Here is a 23,403-nt window from a genome sequence, read left to right as displayed (position 1 = left end):
GCAGCATCTGTTTTTTAATTTCATTCAAAAATGAAATATTTTGAAATATTTTAAATAGATCAGATGTTATATTGAACATTTAATAAACAGAAGTCGTCATTATACCCATAGTCAAAGATGTTTTTTCCAAGAAATAAATATTTTGAATTTATTTATCAATTGTCAACTTTTACACACCAGTTCCTACAATGGCAATGATGAATAATTTTCTTTTAACATATTTGGCATCCATTCATAATCTAAATGTAGTTAAATGGAATTAAATTTCATCCTCTTGCTTTGTGAATTGGTGGAAGGTTGTTTTTGGCATTCTTATTTCATGCCAAAGTTAAGGCAGAGAACTGTAAAAATTACTTGTCTTTCTCATCCATGATGTTTAAGAAAAGCTACTCGCTACAAAGTCTAAAGTTTTACTGCATAATTCATACCAGCAGATAGAAACGGGGAAGGATTCCCAGCGATTCCAGGATTAGTCCCTCCAGTGTTAAACAGCGCTGGGCCTGTCTGTCCGAAGGTGCCAGAGGAGGCAAACATTCCATAGTCAGGATTGTAGTTGATCATTTCGTTGGAGCTCCCAAGAAGTATCGATGGGATTTGAAATGGAAGGCTGGGAGCTATCACGGTGGTCATGTTGGACCCAGTTACAGCAGGGACGTCAAGTGTGAGTGGTCCTGCAGAGCTGCACATGGTGTAGATCGGAGGGGGTCCAAAAACGTACGGGAAAGATATGCAGGTCATTGAGGCCTCGAAACTGAAGGGTCCATTTGCTTTGGGATCATCTGCATTTAGGAGGGAAACACAAATTAAAACACTCATTTGGTTTTCAGAGTAAAAATTATTATTTAAAAAACTTAATGACAGTAGCTTCATAAAACTCAACAAGGAATTTTGTAACAATTGGATAGAGAAAATTTGGATTCTTATCTACATCATTGTAGAGTCATAGAGTGATACAGTGTGGAAACAGACCCTTCGGCCCAACTTGCCCACACCAGCCAACAATGTCCCAGCTACCCTTGTCCCACTTGCCTGCACTTGGTCCATATCCCTCCAAACCTGTCCTATCCATGTACCTGCCTGTTTCTTAAACAATGGAATAGTCTCAGCATCAACTACCTCCTCTGGCAGCTTGTTTCATAAACCCACCACCCTCTGTGTGAAAAAGTTACCCTTCAGATTCCTATTAAATCTTTTCCTCTTAACCTTGAACCTTTGTCTGCTGGTCCTCAATACCCCTACTGTGGGCAAAAGACTGTGCATTTACCCGATCTATTCCTCTCATGATTTTGATACCTCTTTAAGATCTCCCCTCATCCTCCTGCGCTCCATGGAATAGAGACCCAGCCTACTCAACCTCTCCCTATAGCTCAAACCCTCTAGTCCTGGCAACATCCTCGTAAATCTTTATTTTTATTTTTATATATAATATTTTTATTAGAAGCATGTATACAAATAGTAGCAAGCGACAATTTAATTACAGATTTCTTACATAGCTTCTTACAAATCTTTTCTGAATCCTTTCAAGCTTGACAATATCTTTCCTATGACATGGTGCCCAGAACTGAACACAATATTCAAAATGCGGTCTCACCAACTTTTTATATAACTGCAACATGACCTCCCAACTTCTATACTCAATACTCATAGAAATATAGAAACATAGAAAACAGGTGCAGGAGTAGGCCAGAAGAAAAACAAGAATTTCAAACTATTCAAGGCCAGCTGCATTAATTTGGTATGTATTCACGTCAGTGTAAACATGAGCATGATCGGACCAAGGAATTTTCTCTGATGGGGAATTGAGAAAGGGGGGAGATTAATTGAAAATTAGAAGTTGGCCAATTAGGCGTGAAATCCAGGAGCACAATATGCACAAGTTAAAGGTCTAATTGAGTTTATTGTCACATAGAAACATAGAAAATAGGTGCAGGAGTAGGTCATTCGGCCCTTCGAGCCTGCACCGCCATTCAATATGATCATGGCTGATCATCCAACTCAGTATCCCATCCCTGCCTTCTCTCCATACCCCCTGATCCCTATAGCCACAAGGGCCACATCTAACGCCCTCTTAAATATAGCCAATGAACTGGCCTCAACTACCTTCTGTGGCAGAGAATTCCACAGATTCACCACTCTCTGTGTAAAAAATGATTTTCTCATCTCGGTCCTAAAAGACTTCCCTCTTATCCTTAAACTGTGACCCCTAGTTCTGGACTTCCCCAAAATCGGGAATAATCTTCCTGCATCTAGCCTGTCCAACCCCTTAAGAATTTTGTAAGTTTCTATAAGATCCCCCCTCAATCTTCTAAATTCTAGCGAGTACAAGCCGAGTCTATCCAGTCTTTCTTCATATGAAAGTCCTGCCATCCCAGGAATCAGTCTGGTGAACCTTCTCTGTACTCACTCTATGGCAAGAATGTCTACTCTGACTGATGAAGGCGGACTGGGTCTAAAATTATTGGTTGCCAGGAGACAAAGGGGGCCCACTTCATCAGGGGCCCACTTGATATAGAGGGCCCACTTCATCAGGGCCCACTTGCCATCGGGCAAGCTGACACCCTGGCCAGTCCGCCACTGGTTGTCCACCTTGTCCATCTCTGACTGTTACCGCTACTTCTCCCCAATCACATTCTCCAAGGGAAGGAAATAAGGATTTGTTAATTAATAGGGAACTCTTCTTCTTCTTCTTCTTATTTGGAGTTTTACAGCAATCCGCAATGTTGCATTGCTGCCACCTTCTGGCTTCATTCCACAGTACTCATGTCTTTACATTATATCCTTTTTATAAGGCCAGAGGCCCTCAAGAAATCAAACAACAACTTTATTCATTTTCCTTTCCCTCCACACTCTAGAATGTTCTTTACTGATATTTCTGTCAATCCAATTTTCCTCATTTCAATTATCATAAATCCTCTTTCTGTCTCATATCTCCTACATGCAACTAGGGAATGCTGAACTGTTTCTGGTTGATGGCATTCCTCACACAGCCCAGTAGGGTGTTTTCCCAATATTTTTAATGTGCTGTTCAGGTGAGTGTGTCCTATCCTCAATCTTGTTAATACTACCTGTTCCCTCCTGTTCCCCCCTCTTCTTGCTGTAATGCCCACTCTGTTTTGTAGCGAATAGAGGTGTCTCCCCTTTGTCTCCTGTTCCCAGTATTGTTGCCATTCCTGATTTATTTTCTTCCACACAATGTGTTTTCCTTCAGATTTGGATAGTTGTAAGTTTACCTCTATGTTTCTTTTTTTTACAGCCTCCTTTGCTAATTTATCCACCTTTTCATTCCCTAGAACACCAATGTGTGCTGGGACCCACAACAAAGTCACGTCACTGCCCCTCCTTGTCACTTGGCTTAATAGTAGCAGGATTTCATAAACTAAGTCAGGCCGCCTATGGGATGCACCAGACCCAATACTCTGGATTGCAGATAATGAGTCGCTACATATTAATACTTTGCATGGTTGCACCTGTTCCATCCACCGAACTGCCATCAAAATAGCGTACAGTTCCACTGTATATACCGTCAAATAGTTATTTGTTCTTTTGTAAAGCTCAACATTCATCCCCTGGACTACCACAGCCGCCCCTGTTGTTTCAGCTACTGGGTCCTTTGATCCATCTGTGAAAATTAAGAGGTGTTCCCTGTATCTATTATCTATATGGCTATGATATTCTGTCTTTAGGTCTGAATTTTTGTTCCTCCTTTTTGCCTCCCATATCTCCAGATCAACTTTTGGGATGTTCAGTAACCATATTGGCACAGATGGCCACAATACTGCAGGGCAGAACTCTTTGTCCTCTACTCCCATGTCCCTTGCCACAACTCCTCCAACCCAGCCGAAGCTTCCAGACTGAGCCACCCCTCTCTCCCAGCATTCCTGTACTACCTGTTTTGTTGGGTGGTTCTAGGGAACTCTTACAAATTAGATGTTAATTTATAATCATCAACATCAATTTAAATAAAGTGCTTCCACAAAATTGAATGTGGCAATTGCCTTCTCTCTCACCTTTGTTTTGTTCCCTGCTTCCTGGTGGGACCTTGTGCTGTGTTGGCCCTGGAGGAGATGATGCAGCTTCAGGCAATTGTTCAAAATTCTCAGTTCCAGTGAACCCAAGTGGCAACCAAGCAGCAGGACTTCCTTGAGCAGGTGGGAGGAACGTTGTGCACTCTGTGTGGAGCGGAACGAAGTCCAGTGACTTTTTCTCTTCTGCATTAACGCAGTTGTCGGAAGTGACCATTTGTGAGTGAGGGGAAACATCATCAGCCATGAGAGAATCGGAGGAAAGTGCACAGGGTGGCGACTGCTCTGCTCCATCAGGGGTCTGAGGGGCCGCTGCTGAACTGTGCTCCACCATGTACGTATCAGCACTTAATTCTGCAAATATTTGGTTATGCTTTGGTTATTTTCAAAGATTACCACGCTAAATCACTAAATAAGCTTGGCACCATTTAAATATTTCATCTATGTTCCGATCTCTATTATCTAATGTAAGAATCTAATATTCAGTAGGATTTGTGATACCAAGGGGTGGGGACCATTATTCTACCCAGTTTCGCTTATGTTTATCCCAATGTGACTCTTCCTCCTCTTCTTGTGCTCAAATTGTCTACTTTCATGACTGTGCTTTCCCTCACTTTCTGAACTTTTACCAAATATGTGACCGTTCACTCCCCACCTTTTCACAGCACTATGTTTATCCCCAATATTCTCTTCCTTCCAGTCCCTTGTTCACACACTCTATTTCCAAGATCCCACTTTCACTCCCTTGCTGAAATTTAGGAATCTCAGATGATTGAAGCAAGTGTAGTGCACTTAGCTGTTCAGACCTGTTCTGCACTTCAATATTCTAGTTGACAAATTACCTAACTCCAAGAAACTGCTTTTGAACAATATATTTTAATCTCGTGGTTTAAACAAAAAAGACTGCAAATCTCAGATTTAAGTCATAGAGTAGTCACAGTGATACAGCATGGAAACAGAGCATTTGGCCCAATTTGCCAACATGTCCTGGCTACACTAGTCCCCTCTGCCTGTGTTTGACCCATAGCCCCCCAAACCTGTCTTACCCATGTATCTGTCTCACTGTTTCTTAAAGATGGGGATAGTCCCTGCCTCGACTATCTCCCCTGACAAGTTAAGATTAATATTCGACCAAACACCAAATCTAATTTACATAGACCTCCACATATTCCGCCTATTAATAATAATAATAAACTTTATTACGGACTCAAGGTCCAGACAAGGGGCAACATTACATTAAAAAATGCATTGCATATCAAATATCATAAATATATATAAAATCATGGTATATCACATAAAAACATCATAATTTATATATTTTTTAAACCCACAATACTTAAGTTAAAAATCCAGATTAAAAGATGATCAATGTCCTACAACGATACCAGTGTCTCCACAGCTGGGATTCGTAGCGTGTAGTGCTAACCCTTATGTTTGACAAGGCCACAATAAGCACATTTTTAGAGTCATTTATCCTGCAAATGAATTTATACATTCTACAACACATAATCCTCCGCCATTTCCGCCACCTCCAACGTGACCCCACCACTCGCCACATCTTCCCATCTCCCCCCATGTCTGCCTTCCGCAAAGACCGCTCCCTCTGCAACTCCCTCGTCAATTCTTCCCTTCCCTCCCGCACCACCCCCTCCCCGGGCACTTTCCGTTGCAACTGCAAGAAATGCAACACCTGTCCCTTCACCTCCCCCCTCGACCATTCAAGGTCCCAAGCAGTCGTTCCAGGTGCAACAAAGGTTCACCTGTATCTCCTCCAACCTCATCTACTGCATCCGCTGCTCTAGATGTCAGCTAATTTACATCGGTGAGACCAAGCGTAGGTTGGGTGACCGTTTCGCCGAACACCTCCGCTCAGTCCGCCTTAACCTACCTGATCTCCCGGTGGCTCAGCACTTCAACTCCCCCTCCCATTCCCAATCCGACCTCTCTGTCCTGGGTCTCCTCCATTGCCAGAGTGAGCAACAGCGGAAATTGGAGGAACAGCACCTCATATTTCGTCTGGGGTCCTTGCGCCCTTATGGCATCAACATTGAATTCCCCCAATTTGGCTAGCCTGTGCTGTCCCCTCCCCTTCCTTCACCCTCTAGCTGTCTCCTCCCGCCCGCTCTCGGGCTCCTCCTCCTCCCTTTTTCCTTCTTTCTTTCCCCACCCCCCATCAGTCTGAAGAAGGGTTTCGGCCCGAAACGTCGCCTATTTCCTTCGCTCCATAGATGGTGCTGCACCCGCTGAGTTCCTCCAGCAATTTTGTGTACCTTCGATATTCCAGCATCTGCAGTTCCCTTTTGAACAATTTATACATGTGGTATCTTAGGATAGCTTCTAAAGTACTGACTCCTGCAGCCACAAACATATTACTGGCACTACACCATCTAGGTTGCCTTAGCAGTGTTCTCATGGCATCGTTATATGCCACCTTTAGTCTCTGCATACTTGTCTTTAAATAGTTCGACCACAGGTGCGCAGTGTAGAGTGGTGTGCAGTATGCTCTAAATAGCGACATCTTCACCACATCTGCACACGCACCAAATTTACGCAAGAGGATATTCGCCTGTACATACAGCATGCGTCGTTGCCTATAAATATCCTCATCTGTCATTTGTTCTGTAATAATATGCCCTAGATATTTTATCTTATTACAGACACTAAGATTGTTGTCAGACAATTTAAAATCAGGATATTTTAGGCATTTATCCTCCTTGGTTCTACAGACCATAACAGCACTCTTACTAGCATTATATTTAATGTCATGTTCCACACCATACACGGAACATATAGTAAGGAGCTGCTGGAGACCAGCGCTAGATGGACTAAAGACCACAAGATCATCTGCATACATAATATGGTTCACTAAAATATTACCAATCACGCACCCAGTGTTACAGGCTTTCAATTGTTTAGACATATCATCAATATATAGATTAAAAAGGACTGGGGACAAAATTCCCCCTTGTCTAACACCATTGCTAACCCCAAATGGGGCTGAGACCCTATTGCCCCATTTTATTTGCATAGTCTGGTGGGCATACCAGTAGGCCAGAATTCTAACAATGTATTCAGGCACCCCTCTTTGACTCATTTTACCAAACAGCTTTCTGTGATTAACACGGTCAAAGGCTTTGGAAGCATCAATAAAGCACATAAGGATTGAAGAGTTTTTGCCTCTATATTTGTTTACAATCTCCTTTAGGGCATATATGCATAAGTCAGTGCCATGTTTAGCTTTAAAGCCAAACTGGTTATCTGTGGAGTTAACAAACTCATTTATTCTATCCAGCAGGACTCTTTCTAAGACTTTTGACAATATGCTGGCTAAAGCTATTACATGTAGGATTGCTTTAAAATTTCATTCCTGATAGGGCCGTCAATAGCTATTAGACTGCATCCCCTTGTCTTAAATTCTCAAACCAGGTCATAGGTTTCCACTGGGTCGTAGAGCTCACCTTTGACCCTTTCAATCAAATCTGTGACAATCATCATATAAAAAAAAAAAAAAAAAAAAAATTCTACCTACATTCCGAACAATTCCCTTCAGATTCTACTACCAACCTACACATTGCGGGCGATTTACAGCGGCCAACACACACTGGGATGTGGGAGTAGATTGGTAAGCAGGAGGAAGTTAGAGCACCCAAAAGAAACCCATGTGGTGACAGAGACAAGGTGCAAACTCCACAAAGACAGCACCAAAAGTCAGGATTGAAACCAGCTTGCTGGAACTAAGAGACATTCGTGCCACTGTGTCGCCATTTTTCTCCATCCATCGATTAAGTTCCTCTTAAACTTGAAATCTGAAAATAAACTTGGCCAGTTCTCTTGAGAAACTTATTTCTAGATTTCTGGTATACATGTTTACCGGTTGTCTGAATCTCGTTGCAGCTTGTGTCAATGTTCATGTCTACTGCTGGTATCCATTGTCTTTCCAGCCCAACTCCATACTTAAGTGACTCGCAGCCTCGACATTTCACCGCTGGGTTTTTGTTTGGCATCAAACATGCGTCACAAGTCCACGTGTCTGATGAATTGCCAGCGTTCTTCTCATCATGGTCATCAGAGCCTCTGGGGAAACGGGCTTCAGGCATGTTAATGAGTCTTTTGCTAAAGTTAGAACAATACATGGTTCTTTGGTTCTTCTTTGAATTTTGCATTGCCCTTCTTGCACAGGATGTATGAGTTTTCTTGGCGTGGGTCACCTTAAATGTGGAGATGGTATTTTTCTTTCTATCCTCAGCACAGTTGTTTCTGGAATTCAGGTGGCTTTGCGATGACTCGGATGCTACAAAAGGACAGGTAATGGTAGTTTTCAATGCATCCCCTATTCAAAGTTAAAAATACTGATCAATTGTGAACTTCAATAAGTATTTTAATGTTCAATTTAAAGGTTTTGCATGCATAAGTTTGGTATAGGTCCACCAAATGTAAGTGCTTAACAATAATCAGAATGCCAGACTCCTCCCATCCTCCCACAACCATTCCTCCCCCCTATACCCACAATATTTCTGCTACCCATCAAGGAGTTCAGGATAAGCAGCTATTATTATCAAGACCAATGATAATATCTGTTGCAACACATATCCCCAGGTCAGAATGAGCTTTGAGCCATTACTGCAGCCAAGTGTTATTACCTGATTCCCATCCCTTTGGGATTATCATCAGATAAAAACAGGAATAAAACTGAAATTGAACTGATTTTATAGAAAATAATTTAATAGAAACATATATAATTATTAAGGGATTGGACAGGCTAGATGCAGGAAAAATGTTCCCGATGTTGGGGGAGTCCTTAAACCAGGGGTCACAGTTTAAGAATAAGGGAAAGGGCATTAGGACTGAGATGAGGAAAAACTTTTTCACCCAGAGAGTTGTGAATCTGCGGAATTCTCTACCACAGAAGGCAGTGGAGGCCAATTCATTGGATTATTCAAGAGCGAGTTGGATATAGCTCTTCGGGCTAACGGAATCTAGGGATATGGGGAGAAAGCAGGGATGGGGTACTGATTCTGGATGATCAGCCATGATCATATTGAATGGCAGTGCTGGCTTGAAGAGCCGAATAGCCTAAAACTGCACCTATGTTTCTAATGTTATACTATCATGTGCAGGAAGGAACTGCAGATTAAACTAAAGATAGACACAAAATGCTGGAGTAACTCAGCGGGACAGGCAGCATCTCTGGAGAGAAGGAATGGGTGACTTCTTCAGACTGATTTGGAAAAGGGCTTCAGCCAAACAATTCAAGCTTGAAAGGTAATTACTAAAAGGAAACACTGGGTGGCGCAAACACGCATTAAATAACACCGTGACTCAGAGCAGTAGACAGATCCTCAGGCAACCTATGCTGCAGCTCAAGACGAGTTTCAAAGTAACATCACTGGCACAAAGTTTATCGTGATATATTTTGGATGGTGTTATACCCTCCGCCTAAAATAATTCAATTGTGATCTAGAGGGACCTGCACAGATCAACAATGCAGGTTGCCATGCCTTTATCTAGAATATATATATTTAATTATAAGTAGTTTACAACTTGCTGACACTTCACAAGGTAAATTAGTAAATGTTACCTTTTTGCCAAGGTGTTGAAACAATTACAGAAGCAACTGATTGGTTGTCGCCAGTCTTCTGTTAGAGGATGAAGGGAAGAGAGTGACTGCCTTTCTCTCAGACCTTGGCATTTATTGAAAATAATATAGTTGAGTAATTTTAATAAACCATTTTCACTTAAAATATTAATTAATGCCTAATTAACCATTCTGCTGAAATAATCTTTGACCTGATATTATATTAAGGCACAGATAAAATGTGTTACACAATATGCTGGAGTGGAGTGGGACAGGCAGCATCTCTGGAGGGAAGGAATGGGTGACGTTTCGGGTTGAGACCCTTCTTCAGACTGCTTTGGTCATCCTCAGTCTGAAGAAGGGCCTCGACCCGAAATGTCACCCATTCCTTCTCTCCAGAGATGCTGCATGGCCCGCTGAGTTACTCCAGCATTTTGTGTCTAACTTCCATTATATTAAGGCAAATTGTTAAAAATCGAATTTCATCACAAAACCATAAAGATCTCGGCTCAGCCCTGTTATTCAGGAGTAACCCCTCAACCATGCCAGGCGGACAATCAACTATATTTTTGGTTTCCACATTGTTTGATTTTTGAGATATTAAACGGTAATATTTGGCACTTGGGCATGTCTGATATTTATTTCCAGTAAAAGCTGAAAATGCAGGATACATTCAGTACAGACAACATTTGTGAAAACGGTTCATGTTTTACATCCTATACCTCAGAATGAGGGTTCATTTTATTTCATGGCATTTATTCCCCTTAACCAGTTGCCCTTAAAAAAATTATTATAGACACAAAATGCTGGAGTAACTCAGCAGGTCAAGCAGCATCTCTGGAGAAAAAGAATAGGTGACGTTTCAGGTCAAGACCTTTCATCAGACTGAGGATGACCAAAGATGACCAAAAGTAATTATCGTCTTCGATCTCCTTTCTAAATCGTTGCACTCCATGTTAGAAGGTACTTCCACAACATTGTGGTTAGGTATAGAGTTCCTTAATTCAGATCCAACTGCGCTGAATGAACCATCCCAGTTGCAATGGTGTTTGAGACTCTTGAAGTGATGGTGTTCTGATCAATCTGCTGCTTTTGTAGGTGCTGTGTGTCATGGGGCTTCTGAGATGATGCAAATTCTGCAAAGTATCCTTAATACCCGCTGGAGCTACAGAACTCCAGTGGTGAAGAGAGCAGATGATAAACTGCAGGGTGATGTGTCAATCGAGCATGTTACAGCCACCTAAGCAGCTGCACTCATGAAGGAAAGTGGAGAAGGAATAAGGAAGTGGAATAAGGAAGGACATTATTGCCATAGAGGGAGTGCAGAGAAGGTTCACCAGACTGATTCCTGGGATGTCAGGACTGTCTTATGAAGAAAGACTGGATAGACTTGGTTTATACTCTCTAGAATTTAGGAGATTGAGAGGGGATCTTATAGAAACTTACAAAATTCTTAAGGGGTTGGACAGGCTAGATGCAGGAAGATTGCTCCCGATGTTGGGGAAGTCCAGGACAAGGGGTCACAGCTTAAGGATAAGGGGGAAATCCTTTAAAACCGAGATGAGAAGAACTTTTTTCACACAGAGAGTGGTGAATCTCTGGAATTCTCTGCCACAGAGGGTAGTCGAGGCCAGTTCATTGGCTATATTTAAGAGGGAGTTAGATGTGGCCCTTGTGGCTAAGGGGATCAGAGGGTATGGAGAGAAGGCAGGTATGGGATACTGAGTTGGATGATCAGCCATGATCATATTGAATGGCGGTGCAGGCTCGAAGGGCCGAATGGCCTACTCCTGCACCTAATTTCTATGTTTCTATGTCTATGAGAACATACCATCACTCTCTTGTCCTGCGCAAAGATTTCTAAGCTGATGAACTCACCAGAGAATGTCCAGCTCTTAGCTTCTCCAGCAACTACTGTACTTTACGTGGCAGGAAGCCAACTATCAGAACTGAACTGGACAACAATAAGTGTTTGGATTTCAGCCAGTTGGCGAAATTGTAAACGTTAGGAATTTGGCAAGATTTTCAGAAGCAGACAATATGGGATTTGAAACATTACATTAAATTATCCTCAAATTTCGTTTTAAATATAGGGAAGAAAAACGCACATTGGAAGATGTAAACATTTCCAAACATTGTGCTCCGCTCCGCTTTTGTAGGAACTTCCTCTTCACCCGTGTTATTCTTGTGGTGATGGTCTTCCAGTGCTTTCCAAAAATACGTTTCATCCGTGTACGAGTTTTGGCAGCAAACACTGGTTGGCTTTATTTCTTGCTGCAACACATCTCCGCCTGGAGCACTCGCAGGATATCCCTCAACACTTGCATCCCCCAGGGCTGGTTCGCCCTACGTTAAGAGTGGAAATCCTGACAGACGGTTTCCTGTTGGGGCAGTTGGATAACTGTGCCAATTGAGATTTGGTAACATAATACGGACTGCTGATTAAACACGGGAGTTCTTTGGCCGCTCTTGATTAGAGCTAAACCTACTATATATCTCTGAGCCATCAGGATGGCACTGGAACAGTTGTCAACATTTGAGGAGTGACTAATATTTCTAATTGTTCTTTTTAAATTGGTTTTCATATATCTGCTGCTCTGCTCATGAATTAGGTCAATTTAAACAAAAACAAAAGTTTTTGAGGCTTTGAGTTAAATCAGTTAATTTCCTTGTATCCTGACACCCCTGGCAATGTCAGTATTTATTTACCATCCCCTTGCTTTCTTTAAGCAAATGGTGACAATGCCAGTATTTGCTTTGTCAAGAGTCAAATCAAAGGTGTTTATTGTCAATATGTCCCGAAACAGAACAATGACATTCTTACTTCCAGCAGTACAACAGATACATGAACATAGTACTTTGTGCATTCCCAATACTCTTGGGAATGTTATTCTTTGCATTCCCAAATGCCCCTTGAGAAGATGGTGGTCAGAACAAAACTACTTCAGAGGACATTTCATTAGTTGAGCAGATAGCATGGGTCTGCAATCACATCCACTTCAGGATTTTAGATGTCCTTCCCCTGCAGGATATTAATAACCAGATGTGTTTCTTTAACAATCAATGTCTATGACAATGATCATTACCAAGATTAGCTGTTGTTCCACATTATTAAGTGAATTTAAGTTCCACAGCTGCTGTTCCTGAACTGATAGTCCGAATTCTGAATTATTAACCTTGTAATTAAACCTGTGTGCTACCATTGTATCTTTGTCCCACACTGAAAGGCAGTGCAGTCAAATGCAAATTATTTTGCTATTGTCCAGTGTACCTGCATGTAGTACAAGATTTGATCGTCTTCTGCACCCCAAGCTGAGAAATGACCGGTGTTCATTCGATTCGATACGGGAGTCTTCATTACCATGTATGTAGAGCCCGGGCCCGGGGTGAGTGCAGGCGATACTTTGGAATAAGGGGCTAAAATATGCCTCCTTCTGTGAAAAAAGCTCCACAATCAAAATTAATGTCTCAGAGTAGACACAAGATTATTGAAAGTTGCAAAACACCGATTTGCATGAGTACACAGTGTACGTACATTTATAATCGAACAATGATTAACAGTAGAAGTCACCTACTAAATAAACTTCAAAATGTTTGTATGGTAAACCTGAAATAAGAAAATCCTATCTATCATGTTACTGCCATTCAATCCATTAGTTGACTTGGCAATGAACATTGATTGAAACGTGATCCTGCACAGAAGTGTTTCAAACAAGGAAGTGTTTCAGCGCTACAAGGAAGTGTTTCAGTACACAGGAAGAAAGAGAACGTTGAACCCATGACAAGTTGAAGACTCTGAGCGAAACATTTCCCAACATTGTTAAAGACCTCTACAGCAGTGACATCGATTCCCTGGTAACCTCCCATTCAAGACCGTGTACAATTTAAATTCTATGAACATATACAAAGCATTTTCATTGTTCAATAACTCGCCATAATCTGATAAAAGTAAAACAATTAATGGGATGGATTCAAGAAGCAGATGGTTACATTATCAAAGGCAAATAAACATTCAGCAACTCTCATCATTTAAATGATACCCAAAATGCAAATTGAAAGCTGGTATCAAACCTCTTAGGTGGGTTTTCGTTATTACATTTTTCAGGCGAGCGTTTCCCACTCTGCTTCTTGGTAGTTGAAACATTGTTGGTAATATTTGCTGCCTGGAATTAGACACAAACAGAATTCCTTACACACTGCACATTTTTATGATCAGCCCTTACATTGTATATGAATGTCTCAGTATGTAGTTGTGTGGAATAACCCATATAAAGGCTGAGGTCACCTTCTCCCCGGGACAAGATGAAAGCTGGGTATAATGATATTTCGGGGAACACTACGATACGATGCTAATGTATGTATCAACAGCCTCCGTATTTTGTGCATATTTTTAATTTTGAATAAAGTTTATTTTAATTAATAAAAAATAGATGGGACATATCATCCTAGCTGTGGCCAAGAGTTCTGAACCAAATAGCTAGAGTTTGGTTCCTACCAGCTAAGACTGGCTGTAAATCTGGGATAACCTGAGTGAGAGATGGTGGTGAATCTCTCACACCAGTGGAGACCAACACAATCAACAGGGCAAACTGGGATTCCCCAATATAATCAAATCTTGTTTTCCAATAATTGGCTTCTCAGCCTTACACTCTGATAACACAAAACATCCACCAATTGGCAACATCTATTAATCAGGAGCAGTTCTTGGCATTTCCTGCCTAAACATGTGCTTTCAATGCTGCCATCTGGTCAACAGTCACTGGTCCAGAAGTACGATACATGCACTACAATCACCTGCCAACTTGCCTCTCCCAGGATGTGATGGCACACAACAGGTTGGAGCAGGAAGGGCAGATCAGATCAGCGGGGGACATGTATAGGCCCAGAAAGGCACGGTCTTTGTCACACCCATTGTCACTATCAGAGCAACTATCATTGAGTCCGTCAGAGGCCACTGATGATGACAGTGAGTTCATGCTTGATGCTGCTTGGCACATGCAATATCCTTCTTCATTACACAAACTCTTCTGATTTACCAGCTGAGATGGTGCAAAGGTGAATGTTTCATTGGTAACAGCCCTCTCATCATAATCACTCTACCATCATTAGTCAGAAGCAGTGTTAATGACTGAGCTACCAGCCAGTGATTAAGAAGGTCATGCTTGCTGGCAGCAGCTCAGTTACTCATCTTGCAATGGGAGAATAATCGTGATCCTGACACTGAAGGGGTGGATTGGGTTAACATAAGAGGAGCGTTTGATGACTATGAGACTGTACTCGCCAGGATGAGGGAGGATCTCATTGAAACCTACCAGATAATGAAAGGCCTAGATAGAGTGGATGTGGAGAGAATGTTTCCAGTAGTGGGAGAGTCTAAGATCAGAGGGCACAGTCTTAGAATAAAAAGATGTGCCTTTAGAATGGAGGTGAGGAGGAATGTCTTTAGCCAGAGGGTGATGAATCTGTGGAATTCATTGCCACAGATGACTGTGGAGGCCAGGTGGATTGAGTATTTTTAAGGCGGAGATTGATAGGTTCTTGATGAATAATGGTGTCAAAGGTTACAGGGAGAAGGCAGGAGAATGGGGTTGAGAGAGAAAATAGATCAGCCATGATAGAATGGTGGAGCAGACTTGATGGACCAAATGGTCTAATTCTGCTTCGATGTCTTATGGTCTTACAACAGGCAGGGCTCAGAGAAACACTGAAGCCTCCAGGGAGGCAGATGCAAGGGAAACATAATCAATGTACAAGGATACAAAACACAAACCAATCAAGTAAGGTAGATCCATCTGAGAGTAATCAGCAGTAGCCAGGAATGACACCAAAGAAGCCCGTCTCTGAGTAAGGAAGTGCACATTACAAAGACATGGATAACTAATTAAAAGCACACACATCCCAAAGGGCCCAGTCCCACGTGCAACTAAATAACAAAGGTCACGTTTTGGGGATGTGAGGCTTTATTAATACTGGGTTCCTCATGTGACTTGAGCACAAGACATTAACTACAATTGTGGATGTCAATTTTGTAGCATGGTTGTCAAGTTAGCCTGTTCCACCTTTGTAATGGCGAAGCTGGGAAGAAGCTGTTCTTAACATGGAATGGCTGTTCTTAACATGTGACTACCGTGCCTATCTTGGGGTCACTCTGGACCGAACATTCTCCTTCAAGCAACACATCGAAAGGGTGAAGGGCAAAGTGAGGACGAGGAACAGCCTCCTATGCATGCTGGAAAACTAGTTGTGGGCTACCAATGCATCCACACTGTGGTCAACTGCTCTTGCTCTGTGCGACTCTGCTGCAGAATATGCTTGTCCTGTTTGTGAGGGGTCATCTCATGTGAAGAAAGTTGATAACGCCCTTAATGACAACTGCAGATTCATCACTGGCTGCTTTAAACCAACGGATGTGGATAGCTTGCATGTCTTGGCCGGTATTGCTTCCCCTGGAATCCGCAGATCAGTTGCTGGTAGAACTGAACGTAGTAGGCAAGTTGGGGACACCCGCCATTCCTGTCACTTCCATCACCCAGCCCCAAAACGGCTGAAGTTGAGGAAGAGCTTCCTCCACACAGTCCAGCTGTTGTCACCGTCTCCTCAAGCAACCAGGTTAGCCTTGTGGGAAAAGAAATGCAGTGAAAACTACCACCACGTAAAGATGCCTATCCCAACCAAGGAACAGCCACCATTTGGTCACAGGTGTGACTGGAAGACCTGGAAGTCCCTCAATAGGCTTCATACCAGGATGGGCTGATGCAAGACCAATACGAAGAAATGGGGCTATGCAGATGCGGCAGACACAGAATGTGAATGTGGAACATCCGTACAATCCATGCCACACCTACTAGGATGCCCACTTCTTGGTGAACAATGCTGCCTGGAACAATGCTGCCTCAGACGGCGGTGGAGGCAGGTTCTCTGGATGTTTTCAAGGGAGAGCTAGACAGGGCTCTTAAAAATAGCGGAATCAGGGGATATGGGGAGAAGGCAGGAATGGGGTACTGATTGGGGATGATCAGCCATGATCACATTGAATGGCGGTGCAGGCTCAAAGGGCCAAATGACCTGCTCCTGCACCTATTGTCTATTGTCTATTGTCTATTGAAGATCAAGCGTTGGTAAACAGAAAGGCTGTCCACTGTGCAAAAGCCCGGCCGAGCATTTGAAACATAGATGATGGACACGAAAAAAGAAGAAGCATGGTCGTCAAATCAATGCTGTATTCTGATTGACTTTGCTATTTGCCATGAATACTCATGACGTTTGAAAAAGTTGCCCAAGTTGCTGCAACCAACATGGTGATCCGCTCATGAATTATTAAGAATAACACTTAACACTCCAGCCAAATTGGCACCAGTATTGAACATACAACTTATACTATACATGGGTCATGTTTATATTCTGGAGCCTAACCTGAGTGGTAATGCAAGCTGCATGCACAGATCTCGGCCCAGTTTACCTGCAGTGCCATTTCTTTTGTCAGCAACTCTGTTTGTGTTTCACATTTTGTAGTTTCCACTGTCTGCACTCCACAGGACACTCGGCTTTACTGATATTGAAAATGAGCCCCGAGTGAACGCAAATGCTAGAAGTACAACCTTACAGTTTACCTGAAAATTAGAGAAAGGCAATTATAAAATAAAGCCTCTACAGAGCAAAACAAAAACATAAATAATCCTGATGACATGAACTGAAACAAATCCAGGCAGGCGGGCTATCCCTGGGCTATGAACACCTCCCTTGTGGGAAATACAATGTATGAACAAGGTCCTATAATATTATGAAATTCATACATCTGACTTGCATACATATAGTCCTTCCTATAAGGGACACAACCAGTCTTCTCCCTCTTTAGTAACTGTTCTTTCTTATTATTCTTATGTGCTTTTGATGCCTTTCATTATAATACTGTGGAGGTATGGTTAACACATCAAGTAATTTTTCCGACTTGCGGACAAAATTGACATGAATGTTTGTAGATCTAATATTCTTTAGAGGGGCATGATCTATACTTTGAAAGGACATCACTCACAAATTACAAGCTATAGATAGCATTTGATATCTATCTATCTATATTACTAAAACTCTGTTCTTGACCGCTTTTGGCGATCTGTGCTGCGATTTCCGAGAGAACGCCGCCACCTACGGCCGTCATTTTTGGCCACCTCGCTCAGAGCTCCCCTCCGCCGCATGTGTGTCGAGGATTTTTCCCGTCGATGAAATAAGACAGACATATTAATGTTTTTACAAAATTCCCCATTCTCTCTGCTGCTCCTGCTGGTGGGATGGGGGAGGGACTATAAAATCAGGAAGTGGTGTGCCCCAATCAGTCTCTACAACATGGAGGTCTGAGCTCTGAATGACTGAACAAATGTCTACACAGCTGTGAGTAAGTACCCTTAATTTGGTTTGAAAATGAAAATATGATTATGGTTAGTTTGAAAGAAAAAAGCAGTGCCTGCAAATGGTTGTTTGGGGGTTTGGGTTTCTCTCTCCCTCCCCCCCCCCCTCCCTCTCTTCTGTCCCCCCCTACCCCCCTCCCCTCCTCCTCTCCTCCCCCCCTCCTCTCCCCCCTCTCCTCTCGCTCCCCCCCTCCCCCCTCTCCCCTCTCTCCTCTCACCCCCTCTCCCCTCTCCCCCCTCTCCTCTCCTCTCCTCTCCTCTTTCCCCTCTCCTCTCCCCCCTCTCCTCTCTCCCCACCCCCTCTCCTCCCCCCCTCCCCTCCCCCCTCTCCTCTTCCCCCCCTCCCCTCTCCCCCCCTCTCCTCTTCCCCCCTCTCCTCTTCCCCCCCTCATCCTCTCCCCACCCCCTCCCCCCCTCTCCCCTCCCCTCTCCCCTTCCCCCCCCCTCCTCTTCCCCCCCTCTCCGTCTTCCCCCCTCCTCCTCTTCCCCCCCTCTCCTCTTCCCCCCCTCTCCTCTTCCCCCCCCTCTCCTCTCCTCCCCCTCTCCTCTCCTCCCCCTCTCCTCTCCCCCCCCTCTCCTCTCCTCTCCCCCCTCTCCTCTCTCTCTCTCCCCTCCATTCCCTCCCCTAAACCCCCTCCCCTCCACACCCCCTACCCTCTTTCCTCCACCCTCCCCCCTCCCTCCATCCCTCTCCCTGCTCCCCACCTCTCCCCCTCACCGCACCCCCTCTCTCTCCCCCTCACTCTCACCCTCTCTCTCTCCTCCCCTCTCTCTCTCCTCCCCTCTCTCTCTCCTCCCCTCTCTCTCTCTCTGTCTCTGCCCCTTCTCTCTCTGCCCTCACTCTCTACCCCCCCCCCTCTCTAGATGTGACTGCAAGTTGGGGGCTATGCGTCAGTAGATAGGGTGGTTATGGGGTAAAAGGAGCAAATTAATAATATTAATATAATATCAAGGGGGGTAATTAGCGTGAGTGCGGGGGGGGGAGATAGTTAGTGTGTGTGACGCTGTATGCCGCCTCCCCCCCCCCACAACCGCACGTTGGGGGAACAGACCCAACGGGTCTGCACTTGGTCTAGTATCATATATATTTACAAACCCAATGCTCCCAAAGTTTACCATACCTCGCCAAAAATTGATCAAATATTTGGATTTACAACCCATAATTTAAGATAGCATGATAAATGAAATGATAATTCTGTCAAGATAATCTGTGTTTTCAAAGCATTCCATTTTAGCTTAATAATCACAACTGAAAGCATTAAATAAACATCAAATTAAATAATTGAAAACAAATTAAAGCATGAAATAAAATTCAGATTAAATAGTTGAACACAAAATTAAAGCATAAAATAAAAATCAGATTAAATTATTGAATATAAAATTAAAGCCTCACGCACAAATATTAAACTTAAATATACCATGTGTGTGTGTCTGTGTCTCCCTGTGTGTGTGTGTATCCCTGTGTGTGTGTGTGACCCTGTGTGTGTGTCTGTATCTCCCTGTGTGTGTGTATCCCTGTGTGTGTCTCCCCGTGTGTGTGTGTGTGTCTGTCTGTCTCCTTGTGTGTGTGTGTCTGTCTGTCTCCCTGTGTGTGTGTGTGTGTCTGTCTCCCTGTGTGTGTGTGTCTGTCTCCCTGTGTGTGTCTGTCTCCCTGTGTGTGTGTGTCTGTCTCCCTGTGTGTGTGTGTGTGTGTGTGTGTGTGTGTGTGTGTGTGTGTGTGTGTGTGTGTGTGTGTGTGTCTGTCTCCCTGTGTGTGTGTCTGTCTCCCTGTGTGTGTGTGTGTCTTCCTTCGTGTATGTGTCTCCCTGTGCTTCTGTTGTCACATCCTGGCCTTAGACAGGGCTGCCAACTCTCACGCTTTGAGCGTGAGAGTCATGCATTTCAGCCAATTCTCACGCTGATGACAGAATTCTCATGCTGTCTTCAGTCCCTGCACAGTTTGTCTTTTTGCGCCATATCACAATGATCTGTGCAGTCTGGGGAAGCGCGTCAGTTGGCGGCTGTGAGTGACGTCGCATCTCTTCTCTTCTCTTCTTTCTTGGTTGGATGTGCAGCCGCCGACAACATGAAGCAGCCGGAGATAAAACTAACCAGGTGAATTGGTTGTAAAACATGGGGAGGACCACAATGAGGCCAAACATCTAGGACAGGGTTCGGCAACCTACGGCACACGGGCTGAATCCGGCCCGTAACCCGAAAAACCACGTTTTTTTCCAATTTGTTTTCGCAGGGTCGGGGCAGGCGAGCCGACCTGAGAACTGCAGCCAGGCCCTGGGACGCGAGCTGATCTGGGAACGGCAGCCAGTCCCTGGGCACGCAGAACGCCAACTTGATCATTATGGACAAATTGGGCCAGCCATGTACATGTTGTATAACTCTGACTCTATGAAGATCTGAATGGGCTTAGAATGACCATTTAAGCAAAATTGCCCCCACTATCCCCATTTTGATTCTTGAGATTAATATCCCTTTGCTCTGTTAACAGCGTTAAAGTACTTATGATGTCGAGTCAGGAAAGGGAACATGTTATTTCTTTTTAGTTTGCTTTAATTTGTTAGTTGATTGTTTGTTGAGTGCCATCATTTCTGAAATGGTCTTAAAGTAACTTAACTGTTATAAAGCAGTAATAAGTGATTTTTGTCCAAACAATTGGAACTTGCATAAAATGTTTGCATTATTAGCAGGACTGCCAACTCTCACACATTGAGCGTGAGACTCACGCATTTCACAAAATTCTCATGCTCTCACGCTGATCACAAAATTTCTCACGCTCAAATATCTGCGGGTGCTGAAAGTTCAAAATAAAGCAAAAATTGTTTTAGAGGTGAATAAAAACCATGAGGGGAATATCAGGTGAATGCATAGTCTTTTTCCCAGGATATGTGATTCAAGCACTAGAGGGGGTTGGTTTAAAGCAGGGCTATCAAACTAACAGCACCAACCCCCCTCCCCCTTCCTCCCTGAGGCACGGCACACACCTCCCACCCACACCTCCCACCCTCACCTCTGGCGGCTCTATGTCCGTCGACCGCTCTGTCCACACCCCATGGAGTTTTAACCCCGGCCCGGAGCCAGGGGCGGACCGGGTGAGTGCAGCCTCCGGAGCCTACTATGGGAGGGGGAACACCCCCTCCCACACCCTCCCTCGCAATTTCTCACTCTCAACTCTCACCCAATGTTGGCAGTCCTGCCAATATTGTGAGGCTGCTTGACATGAGCAATCTTCCAAGCAACTTCAAAGGATGCCCCTGTAGTCTTTTTCACAGAACATCGAGCACATTGTGTGATTAAGTGATTTACATTATGTGATTTAGGCCACTCAGCTTATTTTTGCCAGAATTCACCTGGCTTATTGTTCAATTAAGGATGATTAGTTTTCAGATGTTGTCATAGTTTCCTGGCTTTTGAAGCTGAATGTGAGAGAATGTTATGACACTAAAGACAAAATGGTCTTGTTTGACCACCAGCTTTTGTTTATTTGAATCAAAACTGCAAAAAATCTTCTTTGAAGTCATTAAAAGGGTGAGACATAGTTACAAGAGTTTACAGAAAAAATATAATGTTTGCTGCTATTGATTTACTGCCCTGCCCTTGTGTACTGAAACTTGCACGGCAGATGTAAGGATGTACGTCAACTATTCCATCAACTTTTGCCGAAATTTTACATACATCAAAAAAAGATTTTTTTGGACCCCGTCATTACATAGTTTCAGTCCTTCTCAGCCCAATTTTGTGCCACGGCTGGAGGTTGGGAACCAGCGGCATAGGACATGCAAGTTAGCACAAGGTGACAGTGATAGAATAAAGTTGTCTGTAGTGGACTGGCAAGATGTTTACTGAGCATGAATAACAGTAGAGCATTAGCTACATCTTTGAATGCTTGCATAATTCTGCCCTATGGGTAGTAGAGGCTCACTTAACATCATGATGCTGGATAGAGCTTCCCATTTGTTAAATGTTGAGAGCCAGACTGGGCAATAATTCAGTTTGTCAATATATCAGCTTTTAAACAGCACCCTGACCACACCATCATTTCCAATGTTTGAAGTCACAGTACACCAACAGAGGGACTTTGGGGTAGTGCTCTACAGGATACCGAACTATTAAATTCAAGCATTGAGATTTCACATACCATAACAGGCTTGCCATCCACTGCAGGTTGCCACCATGACAGATTGTACAATCGCACAATTCCCCCCTTCAGGGAAAACTTGTTAGGATAGCATTCACCTTGGAAACTTAAGAAACCGAGAATGTACCAAAGTCACATTCTCCTGGCAAGTCTCCAGAATGAAAAACAATGATGGGTGCAGGTTGGGAAGAAAATTAATGCTGGAAGGGATAAAGGCAATGTGGATCATCCAGTTCACTGCACACTGCCCAATCTGAAAACAATGGCATCTGCAAAACGCATATTCCTAATATGTCCCCTGAATGCTCTTAATTTAAAGTCTTGGCGTGCACCATTGGTGTTCTTTGAGACTGGGGAATACATTAGAAGAATCCACAAAAGGTTCAGATTATTTTGACATCGATGGCCCGGAACAGACAGATGTTCACAGCTGAAGGTCTCTACTGTTGCACAACAAACACATTTTCATCCTAACATAGAGTAGATACAAAAAGCTGGAGTAACTCAGCGGGTTAGGCTGCATCTCTGGAGAAAAGGAATAGGTGACGTTTCGGATCGAGACCCTGCTTCAGACCGTGTACCTCAAGTCGTCAAGTCAAGTTAAGAGAGTTATTGTCATGTCCCAGGTAGGACAATGACATTCTTGCTTGCTGCAGCACAACATAATATAGTAAGCATAAATACAGAACAGTTCAGTGTGTCTATATAACATAGACCATATATATACACATAAATAAACAGATAAAGTGCAATAGGCTGTTACAGTTGAGAGTTTGTTTGATGGCGAGTTTAATAGCCTAATGGCTGTGGGGAAGAAGATGTTCCTGAACCTGGATGTACCAGATTTCATGCTCCTGTACCTTCTACCTGATGGCAGCGGAGAGATGAGTGTGTGGCCAGGATGATGTGGGTCCTTGATGATGCTGGCAGCCTTTTTGAGGCAGCGCCTGCGATAGATCCCATCGATGGTGGGGAGGTCAGAGCCGATGATAGACTGGGCAGTGGTCACAACTTTCTGCATTCTTTTCCGTTCCTGGACGCTAGAGTTGCCGAACCAAGCCACGGTGCAACCAGTCAGCATGCTCTGAGTTACTCCAACTTTTTATATCTATCCACAGTTTAAACCAACATCTGCAGTTCTTTCCGACACACTCCTTCTCAGTTGCATTTATATTGATTTACTCCAGTTTACCTGCAAGGGCTCTGCTCTTGTTACCACCTTCCTGTGCTTCACATTCTCTTCCATCCACCCTCTTCTCCCCTCGACAGGCC

The 23,403-nt window shown here is 43.5% G+C and overlaps 1 protein-coding gene across 1 annotated transcript; it reads right to left on the bottom strand.

Moving 5' to 3' along the window:
• Positions 1-402: 402 nt before the first annotated feature.
• On the bottom strand, positions 403-17,207 carry LOC116973769. Its single transcript, XM_033022077.1, has 7 exons — positions 17,057-17,207; positions 13,669-13,760; positions 12,869-13,031; positions 9,601-9,658; positions 7,894-8,313; positions 4,008-4,376; positions 403-779 (listed from the first exon to the last, which is right to left on the bottom strand). The coding sequence occupies exons 1-7, from the start codon at positions 17,066-17,068 to the stop codon at positions 403-405; spliced, it is 1,491 nt and encodes a 496-aa protein (XP_032877968.1). The 5' UTR covers positions 17,069-17,207.
• Between the last annotated feature and the right edge of the window lie 6,196 nt (positions 17,208-23,403).

This window comes from Amblyraja radiata, chromosome 5 (genome assembly GCF_010909765.2).
Source record: "Amblyraja radiata isolate CabotCenter1 chromosome 5, sAmbRad1.1.pri, whole genome shotgun sequence".
Taxonomy (NCBI): domain Eukaryota; kingdom Metazoa; phylum Chordata; class Chondrichthyes; order Rajiformes; family Rajidae; genus Amblyraja; species Amblyraja radiata.
This window is presented reverse-complemented; position numbering and strand designations above follow the sequence as displayed.